Here is a 13,108-nt window from a genome sequence, read left to right on the forward strand (position 1 = left end):
TATTAAATGAATTTGGCACTGGAGAGGGTGCATTGGTCATTAAAATCCAAATAATCCATCGTTCATGGAGCATGACTGTGTTCAGAAAATATCACAGTAATCCACTTTTCAGATTTTGATGTACAAGGGGAAATTTCAGACTGGCTGGCAAACATCCTTAGAGTCCTGGCTCTAGTCTGGCAAAAAATATGTGTGTGTGTGTGTCTATAAGACAGATACACACAAGAAGGAAAACTGTTGTGACTCAAAGTATAAACTAACAACAACAAAAAAAGGACAGACTGTGTATGAGGACAAGGAGATGATATGACACTCTATAAGATACACACTGCCGCACAGTGTTAGTTTGGTGAGGAGAGAAAGAAAAAAAACCTCAAAATCCAGATGGACTTGAACTATCCTGAGCGGTCATCTGTGGGCCTGTGTGTTGCAAACGGTAGCAGACTGGATTAGAAATAAATCTGACCGTTGTGCTGGAGTGGTCTGTGACAGGCGCTGGACAGCCGTGATAAAACCATCTTCCAACACCCCCAGCCCAGTGCCCAGCGCTGACTGACAGCTGAGATGAGTCTGGGCTTTAATCAGGGGCCACTTCGGTTTAAAGTGTAGCCACTTAATTCTTAACAAATTGACTGTGAGGGATGTGGAGTGTGAGAGCCAACGTCAGGTTGGACAGTGACTAGTGACAGCAGATGCTGTCTGTCTTTCATTTTATTGCTCTGCCTCCCTACAGCAGCCACAGAGTCTTCACTGTGTGAGTGTAATGAAATGACTCAGATTAACAGTCATGCAAGTGGGTAGTCCTCCTCCTGACTGCCCCCCTTTACAGAAAAGTGACACTTCAGAAGAAAAGTTTTCACAATGCAGGGCAAGCAGGGAGTGAGGATAAAAACACAACAAAACACAAAGACATGATGGACCTAGACTTCCCAAACTGAATCAGGGGCTCAAGTTAAACCTAACCTACATGTATCCAACCAACCAAACCTAGCATACAGCTGGACTGTGCCGTGGGAGTGTCAATAATGTGAATTCCTCGAAAGTAAATAATTCATCTGACATTTACTGTTTTGGTTCTTAAACCATTAAAGACGTAGTAGATCACATTATGGTAAACCAATGTTTGAGCTAAAAAATGTTTTGAATGTCATTGCACGAGTGTACACTGTATTGAGTGTTTTTATTTGGAGTGCTTTATCTGTGCACCTAACAGTGTATGGATAGCTGTGTTCTCTCCCACCCTGCTCTCTGCTGGACTCTCATAACGATCCACCATCACGTCCACTTCTCACAGCAGTGAGTTTCATGTTTTTTTCCAGTTTTATTTACTCATGATGAATATCAGGTACAGTGCACGCAATCATGTACTGTGATGCAATACTGTGCTGTGACGAGTTGGCAAGTTATGGATTGGTTATTGATTTCTCATGGTGGGTGTGTGTGCAATGCCAGTGGGACATGGACCACATTCCGCTTTGCTCTTAACCCACAACTAGCCTTACAGGGCACAGCCAATATGAAACAGAGAATTAGTTACACAGTTACCTCTATGCTGTGGGTCCCCCAAGAAAAATCTGTTCTGGGAACCGACAGTCTAGTCTCAGCTCAACTTGTACACAAGATGAGACTAACTTCCTTTAACAGATTACTTTAATGATTAGAGAAGTTTCATTCACTTAGATATCATGGGGTATCTAAGTGTGTTTGAGAGTGTGGGTGGGTGTGTTTGTGTGAGAGAGAGAGAGACATTTCAAATGTGCAGCAGAAGAAAATTGCTTCAGACTATTTTACCCAAACTGCTATTAATCAGAATGCACTGTGCAAAGATGCACGCATCTGCAGAGAAGCTGTCGAACGCATATTTCCATAGTAACATTTCGTGACAAGCTATTATATTCCACATTTTTACAGCATTGACATGAATACACCATATAATGCTGTAATAACACATCTGCACACTAATTACGCACAACCTTGTCACGTCAACATGATGCATTAAAATGTTTACCAATTGTTGTCGTGTGGTTCACAATGACACAAAACCACAAAACAAGCCATCATGATTGGATTTGATTTGATCCAGTGCTATAAAACGCCACTGTGACAGCCACAATTATCTTCCCCACAGCTGAGCCCCCCCCCCACCAGAATGGATTTAGCATCTTATCTGACAATCAGGACATTGCTTTTCTTCGAATCTCTTATTGGCTTAGTGGATAAGCTTATTAAGGGTGACCCGCAAAGCTGAAAGAGCTGAACATTATATTACATTTTCACTGCAGATTGAAAGCATGTAAGCTTGCCCCCTTTCTGACAAAATCAAGGATTCAGTCCAAATATTTGCGCACGCACACAAACACACACACACACACACAACCAACCCTGGAGATCTGCCATTAGCGCTTTTAGCTTGATCTCATTACATATTTGGCCACCAGCAGGTTGTATGAGTTGTGTCTAGGTGAGGGACTGATGCTGGATGATAATACACCCTCTGGCTGGCCTAAGGCAGGGCTTTTCCATCAGGGCAGGTGGAGAGAGAATCTATCCAGTGAGATGATTCAGGGAGCCAGAGGCCAGACACCAAAGCCCTCCGGTTGACTGGATGACCTGGTTAGAGTCTCTCAAGAAACAGCCTTCAAACCCCGGGGCTAGACACCGCTCAGCAGTCTCTACAGCAATTACACCTAACGACTGGGACGAAGACCAAAGACCACAGGTATTGTGTTAGGTGTGACTGACAAATGTAGACAGCTGTGACTGATTTTTTAAATCAAAGTTGGATGTCATGTCAATCCTACGCAGCAGATATTCAGCTGCATAATATTCACACTACCAGCACCACATCAAATGTCTTAACATGAACTTGTATCTTGTTAATGCAAGACTACAAATAATACATGTCAAAACTGGTGGCACTAGTGTATGTGTTAAAAGGTATTATGCCTTCATTACCCGCAAAAGAAAAGTCTCAGGAGTGACACTGTCAGTTTCAAGAAGCACTACCACTAATGCCAGAGTGATCTGCTGGCTGACAGTGCCTGCCATCTCCATTACACCATACTGCTTTATAATGAGCCAATATAACAGAACAACCAGCTGACAGTGCCTAATGCCGGCTCACACTTAATCCATTGTTCATTTAATGTGCCGGAGAGGCTTACGCAAGGATATGATGGTGCAAAGTACTTAAACTATCTTTAAACTGACTGCACATTAACATGTACATTTGTGTGACCATTTTAACAAAATATATCTACTCAAAGAAACCACACAGAGAATTACAGAGGTAAAAAAACAAAACAAAACAGTAACACTAACAGTAATTGATAGCATAAAGCAAGCTGTCCAATGCCAAACATAAGCACTGTCTAAATCCAAATTACCTATTGAGCATTGGTTGTATTAAAGCAATCTGGTGGAAGAGTTCTGCAGTCTTTAATTGCTTCTTGTGAACATGATTTTGTGCTAAACAGAATCAAGTAGAATCTTTAAACACCAAAATGAAATATTAGGCATAAAAAACAATGAACTGTAAAGTAAATAGTGGTTTCAGACTCCTGCCATGGATGTTTGAACAGTCAGTTTCCTGCTGACGTTTTCCTGGCATCGTTATCATCATCTATTGATTGATTATTTTTACGTTGCATTTGCTCACTTGTCATCATTCATCTGGTTTCACACAGCAGACTGTGTGCAAATGCATAACATTTTAACAATACAGAAACCTTTTCTGTCAGAATGGGATGGATGCACTTATCTGCTTTTTCTCAGCATCACTGGGTTTCCATCACTTCGACATATTCTGGATGAGTGCAGAGCTTGTCAGGTGGAGTAACTCACACTTGTCATTTGTTGACGCTGCTTCTGAGAACCAAGCATTTGGTTTGATGTACAGGACCTTCCTGCTAATGCAAAACATTAATGACGAATTGTCAGCACATAAAAATGAGATTTCACCTACGGGTGAATCGCTATGTGATTTTAATTCACTATTGGAAATAGTGAGAAATTAGTTAGTAGTTGCAGTAACAGTAAACAGTGAAACTGCGTCATGTCATGAAACATGTTTCCAGTCCCCCTGGTTATTTAGGAGACAGCAGTCATGGAGCACATCAGAGACTGACAATGTTTATGTATAAATACTCACTGATTAATAGTCATTACTTCAACTGAAAAGCAATAAATAATCATATAAAGCCAAACTAATATTCCTTTCAGAGTGAGTCCAGTCTAATATTAATCACCGCACACAAATGCCTAGGGAAAAAGATTCATGTTGAAAGACAGACAGTCAGACAGACGGTCCAGCAGACAGACAGGCAAGTGGTTGTACTGAGACGTGGGGGGACCAGAGGGGGGGAGGTCCAACCTGAGCCCTCCTTGCTCGTCCTGTCTCCCACTCCTCGTCTCCCCACTCCTCCAGTGCCAGAGAGCAGATGGGCCTCACAGCATGTCCCTCTGTTCACCACAGCTACTGTACAAAGCAGCACACGCCACAGGCCACCAATCCAACATCGGTGAGCTGAACAGAGCCTCACCAGAACTGAACAACACCCCCCACCACACACACACACACACACACACACACACACACACACACACACACACACACACACACACACACACACACCGGTGCCAGAAACAGGTTTTCTGTGGGTCCAAATCCAGTCCAGATAGATAAGTGTATGTGACCTGTGGTTACAACAACACCGCCAATGTAATAACTAAATGGTGTGTGATGTAACGTTTTCAAATTTTGTCAGAATCTGTTCTGAGATATCAAACAAACAAGCAAACATGTTTTCTTGCGAAGTGAGTAGAAGTCTCTGCAGCTGAACTACTGAAAACACCTTCAAACCACAGTCTGACACCATGAATATGTGGAACAGATTCTGATGCACTCTGCCACACTCCCACATGTGACTAATCACATTCCCTCTTCATGTTTGCAACACACTTCTCGAAACTGAGGACATCCATGATGAGTGGACGGTCGAAAAAGTTGCATAATTAAGGTAAAAGCTGCCTGGTACAGCTAACTATGGCAGGTCATTTGATTTCACACACATACAAACAGACACACACACGCAGAGAGTGACAGAGAGAGAGAGAAATGGTTAGTTCAATACTCCTTAGCCTTAAAGTTCTCCAATTACGATTTCTTTTTAGAGTAGAAACATCGGGAATGTAGCCTTAATTCAAATTCTCAAAACGTGTCAATTACACAAAAACATGCCAATGTGGGGAAAAGCTTACTGCAACATGATAAAAGACGAGAAGAGTTAGAGAGTCATAATTTGCGGCTTGCAACTGTACTCTCACCCATCTCCACTGAAGCTTCCTCTATCTGGGCTCTTTTTTCACTTTGAGGCAATAAGTCAGAGGCACTTATAAACATTTCTCTACCCCCCGTATCTCACAGTTCAGTACATTGGGTCGGTGCCAGAAATCGAAAACATTTTCTGCAATCTGCAAGCTCGGCTGGAAGAGGAACAAAGGAAGAGGGAGAGAAAAACGCTTCTTGCTTTATTCAACAGCAAATTCTCTCTCTTAGAGTCAGAGCTAACAAAAAGTGCTGAAAACGGGTTCTCTCTCACCACGCTCCAGCATTTCTAAATAGAGAATTAAACTCTGAGACAGACCTATGACATTTAAAATGCACCCTCGTGGGAGGACAATGCCTTAACGTTTATTTACAGTGAAGCCAACAGTTCTCCAGTTTGTTCTCTTCACAGCTGACAAACGGGGGGATGTAGGGCACAGGTGAGCATCTTTTCAATTATTCTTTTCAATTGCATAGAACATGACATGTTAAGCTGTTGTTGACAACCAAACTTGATAGGTCTATTTGTGTTTTGCACAGAAAGCAATTTTTCATTTACTGAGAATAGTAACAGTCTGGGCATTAGCGGTCCTCAAAGCCAAACAGATGAGTTGATTATCAGTAATATAATCATTATAATCATTTTTGATGATTACACAGATTAAGGGGCCTGTTGTAATTTAGAGTGCTCTCAGCAGTATTGGTGCTATCATGCCACAGCTATCGGTGATGTGTGCAGAGGGTTACAGCAGTGCATGCTGAGTTCATGTTTGTTTGTCTGTGACCTCATACGTGTGTGAGCTGGGGAGGGAGGTGAGAAAGAGAGCGGGCGAGAATGTGCTGGATGTGTTTGGGTGTGTGAGCTTGCATGTGCGTGAATGCATGTCCCAGCATCTGCGTGCGAGCGAGAACTCAGAGGGGGATCAAGAGCCGGGCTTCTCTCTGCCAACAGCTTAAACACCGCTGATGACCGAAAAACATGACCACAGTCACCTGCCAAAGTGTCAAACAAACAAACACACACACACACGGCAAGAACATGAGACACATTCAAAATCAAGGTGCAGATGAACACACATAAACACACAGTCTCACATACACGTGTCACCACAAAGTCACCTCTTCACTGAACATGCAGCCACCACAGCAGTATAAGGCGGTCTCATTGGTCATGTGACTTAATAAAAACAGGCACCTTTTAAAACCACATTATTAATGACTACAGGCTGAGGAGATGGTGTGCTCATTAGTGGAGCACAGACACAACAGTCTGATTCCAAACATTGATTCATCTCTCAGATTAAAGGGTTATCAGTGTACCATTGACAGTGATGGCATCTTAAAGTTTGTCAGAGGACCATCAGAATATGAGGCTAAGCAAGAAATACAATACAGTCAGCACATCCTACAAACAGAAAGCCAGAAATACAACCACCTCCTGCTCTTACAAAACCACTGAGGAGTCAACAACGTACAGCACATTTAAGCAAACAGCATGCCTGGTAACCCGTGTCTTTCTTTTCCCTCGTGTCTGCTTGTCCTGCAGCGACCCATACAAACATGTCCTTGAATATGCAGCTCAAGAAGACTGGCTCTTTCCTGGAGAAATGGCAGAGCATAACCTCACAGTCTCTGCTTGTGTGTGAGTGTGTATGTGCATAAACATTAGGTAAGTGAAGATACACCGCTGCATCAGTGTACCATAAATATTCATTGGTGACCTTGCCCCCTTGCTACGCATAGAAATATGCTCAGGTAGTGCACTGATACACACTCATGTATCTGATATACTTCACACTGGTGAGCATTTTGACATCATTCATTCAGCCAATACAATTTTGCAAATTTTCAGTATGTGATCAGAAATGTGATCCAGACATTTGTTTGTCTCTGTCTTGTTTGCTGTTATTTTTTTATTTCTTGCTCACAAATGACCTTTGTGCCAACCATCAAGACAATAATTTGGGTGTCCAAAGCCTGCAAACCATCATTCGATTTTGCCTTTCCAGGTCTAAGGTCACAATTCAATTTTCTATTTAAACATTTTTTTTCAGCGCTGATGGCTACACCACTGTTGGACTATCACATCTGGATTTGTAAGGATCAAATCCGTCCCAACTAGCCCTCTTCCCATGTGATGTAATGAAGATCAGCAGAAAGGAAACAAACCCAGCACCTCAAACACCCTCAGAGTTACCTTAAGTACCTAGCAGTCTTTGTGCACAGAGGGTAGGTGTTTGGAAATCAAGCAAGCTGCAGGCTACAGGTAAGCTAGTGGTGTGGTCTTTGAAGTGTTGATTCTTTTTTTTTTTTTTCATTTTTTGGGATGAGCACCAGACACATGTAAGTACATGCGGTGGAGAGAAACAAAACACTGGGTGAATCGGCAATCCTGCTTTGGATTTCGATGATCAAAACTGAAAGCTCATTCCAATCAATTTTTCATTTAGAATAAAAATCATGACCCCCCGAGAGGATTCAAAATATTAGACTGACTCCCTCTGAAAAGCCAACAACAGAAGCAATCATTGAGCCAACAGCACAGCTGCTTATTTTCTGCTACAACTGGGAATGTTAAATTAACACCTATACTACTCTTTAGCCTCATTCATACTTCATACAGAAATATATGAAAAATAGAATATATCATATATAAGACACATGCAAATTTTCTGCTTTACACATATGGATCTGCTGAGCTTGCGTGACAGCTCAACTCTAATAAAAACCTACAACTGAGCAGAGTTCTTTTTTCCTGCAAAATGACCACAAATAAAGTAGCTTTGGAACAGTATAAATACAGTGTAGAGACCATCAAGGCCAGGCTCTGACAAACTGTGAGAAACTGCAAGCAAAGGCAGCATATGGACAATGAAAAACTTTGAAATGTTCACATTTCTAGATTTTCCTGAGAAACTGAGCCAGTATGCACCGAACAATGAACTGCACAAATGCCCCAAGCAGAGGCTTGCATTATACAATACAGCCGTTTTACATTTGCGCTAAGAACAGACTTGATGTAACAACAGACACTTGGTAGTGCGTCGACAAAACTTGAACACTGAGCCAAAAGGTAAAAAAAAAAACCCAACTGCAGCATTATTAGAAGCACTTAGATTAAAGTGTTACACAAGTTAAACTCAAGAGAAAATCTCTCATATGTATTCAGCTACACTCATGGCAATGGCTTCTCTTTTTCTCTCTCTTAAAACAGTAATATTCTGCCGTATGACTGCTGCATCAATATGACACAACAGAAAGACAAAAACAATGTTAAACTTACCATTGTGTGTTTCTTGTTCAGGTGTTTCTTCTTCCTCTTGCCGTGTGTGTGAGCCAGCCGGGGGTTGTTCTCCTGGTCTGAAGGCTGTTGGTGGTGGTGATTGTTCTTGCAGGGCTCCAGACTGAGGCCATTGGGGACCCTAGCCGGCCTTTTCTTATGCAGTGGCCCTGCTTGGTTGTCTCTGCACTCCTGGGGCTTCAGGGTCATATTTTTCTAGAGAGGAAACAGGACAAGAGAGCACTTACATTAGTACCAAAAAACATCCTGTCACTACCGCTGGCAATGTGTTTTAACGGCATGTATGAGCTGCACAGCTGGCCGTTCAGACTCTGCAATCACACGGCCCATCAACAGTCAGATCAATGTTTCATTAAATTTCTATACCTGAGAAAACTGGCTCATTAGTACACTTGAGAACTTAAAGAAAGGAAAAAAAACAGCTGAGTACTGACTAATAAAAGCCTGCTTTGACAGATAGCAAATGTGCACTCTGTAGTAACTCTGCAGAGTGCAGTGAATTTGCTCCAAATTGAGGAGCAATCGTGCAGCAAGGTTTGAGATTCTTGATACACAAAGAACAGCAGACAGCTGGTTCTTCATTCTATTTGTTTAGTCTGCAATTTGGTTTTATTTAAAAGTACACAGCAGAGAGGCCAGCAGGAATAATGAGGATAAAGAGCACGAAATGGACTCCAGCTGGACTTAAACTAGTGAAGTTGTAGTTAGGTGCTATTACAGCCAACAGGATGCCAAAAATAACAACAATTTTCAATTTGTTGCTTAATCACAACTTCTATTTTGATTATGTTTTAAAGCCAAGCTGGTTCAACACCTTGATCCAGACTGATCCAGACTGGATGGATCGCCATGACATTAACCCCTCGACTCTTCATATAGTGCCACTGCAACAGGTCACTGTTTCCGTCCAGTAATCTATCTCAACATCGACAGATTGAATGGCACATAGTTTTGGATGGACATTCACAGTTCACGTTATTAATGACTGGTTTTATGTTTATTTTTCGCTGTGTCACCATGAAATTACTATTTATGGTTTGGAGTAGAAAGTCAATTACTGGTAGAGCCGTCTTGACATTTGGTATAGATAGTTATGGTTCTCACAGGATAAATTGCAACACTTGTAGGAACACACAAAAACTACACCACAAGACATTTCTTGTCTTGAAGTACACAGCATTCTGAAAACAAACCGATAAGCTACAACTCCAATATTGCAGGGCACACACATGGGGTTATACAGTTTGACAGGGCTGATCAATAGAACCACTCATCTGCTGCTGAGAGACTGTGAAATGTATCCCAGCCGCCCACAGTAAAACTTATGGAACAAATCAGCCTTTGTTATTTGAAGGGGTGACCTGTATCGCTCCATTGTGGACCAAAGAGCCGTGGTGTTAATACCCCAAGAGAAACATTTAAGCTGGTGAGGCAGCCATCTGAGTGGAGGCTGACTGCTGAAGGGGAAGGTGCAAAGCTGCCACAGCTACACTAATGACATGTCGATATTCTACAACATTTTAACAAGAAGGCTGAAGAGACAAGGATGTGAATATCCAGTGGCATTGGCAACACTGATGTCTGGATACATGAACACTTTTAATGCCAAGAAATGCAACGTATCTATAATGCATGAGCTTAAAGGAATTAATCTACAGTAGTAGTAGAGTACATGTGTTCCGTTTTTACTTTTAACATTGATGGTGCAGGTGTGAGAATAATTCCTACAGCAATGATAACAGTCCTCACTGCTGTTTTTTCCCAATATTCTTATCAAGTCTCTTTAAATCCTCCCTATTTGAAAAGTTACCAACTCTCCTCTACATGACGGGAATTATCTTCCTCATTTCTCTGCCACAGGTTTTTGCTATATTAAGGTTCAGGTTAAGCACTTGTTCTTTACTCGAGCACCTCATTTTCATGGTGCTTTAGATTTCTCATCAACAAAAATCAACCAATAATATTAATGCAATCACAGTGATCTGACCTTGCCATCAGATTTAAAAAAGAAAAAAAAAGAGTGGCTGCTGTAATAACTTTCAGGAGTTGCAAAACCCTTTCTGTAAGCATTATAAACCATTGTGCAGTGCTTTCGTGTTTGATTATCCATCTGTTACTCCAACTGGTCTTCCTGTATAGTATTTCACAAGTATGTCTCACTGGTAGCTTAGACCAGAGGTTTCACGTCAAGACTGACACTAAGTAGACCACGGACCCCCATCTGATAAGATTTTGTCTCAGGGTACCACAACTGATAAAAATGTAACTTTCAGATGTTTTAAAACAGAAAGTGTATGAAACCTTTGATTAAAATAGTCATACACTTTGTCATTGGGATAAAAACAGATGGAATTACAGTGAATATAAATTATTCCTTGCTGGGGGGATCCTTGGACCCCACCTTTAAAAATCACTGGCTTAGACTACACACTTCCACCAACGCAGCATCTTCAATCCCTTGAAGTACTGCTACTTTTACCTGTGTAAAAGACCTCCTTCCACCACTGACACTTTCACATTCGCCTCATGCATACACTGGGACATCGTGCTCTACGTTGTTACACTTCAGAGGAAAGCGAAATAAAAAAACAAAAACTGTCTCAGCCCAGTAACATTTTTAGGGGTGATTTATACAAGAGCACTTGTGCTGGAATGGACAAAACCCTTCGTCAGTCCAGGATTTATCTGACAGCCCACAGAAACCACAGTTTGTCTCATCTTTATACCACAGCGCATATGAGGAATGACACCGAGGCAGATTTTCCACAAAACCCTGGTAAGAAAAAAAAAAAAAACACACAAAAAAACCCCACCACATCTCAAGCAGCAGCAGTTAGTCATTGACGGACCACCTCGAAGCAACCTTAGCGTGCCTGTAGAGAATTACTTCACCAGTGTTACAGATATGCACTGCATCCAGAGGGATGAGTGTGATGGGTGTGCTCCTGGCACTGACTCACTAAACCATTTCTAAATGCCTCAATTCACTCAGAGAAAAACAAGTGCATGCATCAACTAATCTTGTTTGCCTTTTCCGCCCACACTCATCCAAGGCAAATAATGCAACATGACATGCATTGTCAGTGCACAGAATATGTGACAAAGTTATGATGGGGAGAGAGGTTCCATTGTGCCGGCTTTCTGCATGATTCTAAGCCTCCAAACCAACTGATTGCTTGGAATAATGATGATGCACATTATGTTTTGCCTGCTCGCAGAACAATAGCAAGACAAATTCCTTATTTCAGTGCCTTATCATGACACTGAAAAAAAAGGAATTGCTCAATATGGCTCAGTCTCTGTTTGCTTTCATTACTGTGATTGTCTGGCAGTGTACAAAGTAATTACACAGTGGCATTTAGTGGCAACACAAGTCTGCAGGTGTCTTCAGAACAGGCTACAATCCGGAAGGCACCTATTATGATCGACATTATTTAAAAAATGAATGGAAATTCTGGATTGGATGCAATAATTGTACAATATTTCACATCTAATGTTCGATAAAAACTTATCACTTTATTTCTGATATATTCAGACAAAACTAACTGACTAACATATTTAAAGGTTCTGAATATTTTTTAACAAGACAGAATCTAAAGTTGAGTAAAAAAAAAACATCAAAATAAATTATTACTTAAAGAAGTAGGTTAGGAAGGGTAGGTTTATATTTTAAAACATGTCTAATGTATCATTTTTACTGTTATACATCATTGTAGTACAAAGTGGACTTAATGACAGAAGCATCCGCAGTCGATTCATACAGTTTTCTGTCCAATATTCCAAAGCTTGAACCGTTCATACAGGACAGAGCTGTGAAGAGCCTCCCTCTGGAACATCTCTCACGCTTCATCTGGAGCTCCCCGTAAACATAGAGCATTAAGTCTGATCTTTCACAGTCACAGTGAGAGGGTGAATGAAACACTGGAAAGCTCAGCCTGTGAAAATAATAAATATAGTTTCTAACAATAATCATAATAACATAGTGTCATCAACAGATGATTCCAGCACTTTGAAGCAGAAGGTAGCTTCAGCCCAGGAGGAATAGCTCCCCTGCTTCCCGGCCACGGTCCACAAACTAAGCAAACATTAACAAGAGACTACAGAAATCTGATAAACTACCTCAGCCCTGGTGAAGTTATGAGCATACTATAAAATGATATAAGTAACTGATATTTGTTTTGTTATATAAATTTTGCCATATAAACCTGTTGCACCTGCTTTTGTTAAGAAAAATGTGTCAAATAAAGTTAGGTGTACAGCTCATTTTCAGTGTATTATTATTTGTAGCTCTTTCCAGGTGCTTTATTTTGACAGGAAATTGTAAAATGTAATCATTTCTTTTATTATGAAAGTAAAATTTGGTATTGAAGAGAAGTCACTTTTGCTTGTACACACTGTCAATTACAGTTCTTAAAAAAAAAATGGAAATGGCAAATTGCAATCAGCGCACCTCACCTGCGGTAAGTCTCATCCAAACAAAA

At 41.1% G+C, this 13,108-nt stretch overlaps 1 protein-coding gene across 10 annotated transcripts in view; it reads right to left on the bottom strand.

Moving 5' to 3' along the window:
• Nucleotides 1–13,108, bottom strand: part of auts2a (activator of transcription and developmental regulator AUTS2 a) — a 282,048-nt gene that overhangs the window by 204,361 nt on the left and 64,579 nt on the right. For all 10 annotated transcript variants that reach the window (XM_046410502.1, XM_046410500.1, XM_046410498.1 and 7 more), the window contains exon 2: nucleotides 8,610–8,822. In XM_046410502.1, coding sequence (XP_046266458.1) covers nucleotides 8,610–8,822 — 213 coding nt within the window. The remainder of the gene's footprint in view (nucleotides 1–8,609; nucleotides 8,823–13,108) is intronic.

The sequence above is a fragment of the Scatophagus argus genome, chromosome 14, assembly GCF_020382885.2.
Source record: "Scatophagus argus isolate fScaArg1 chromosome 14, fScaArg1.pri, whole genome shotgun sequence".
In the NCBI taxonomy this organism is placed as follows: domain Eukaryota; kingdom Metazoa; phylum Chordata; class Actinopteri; family Scatophagidae; genus Scatophagus; species Scatophagus argus.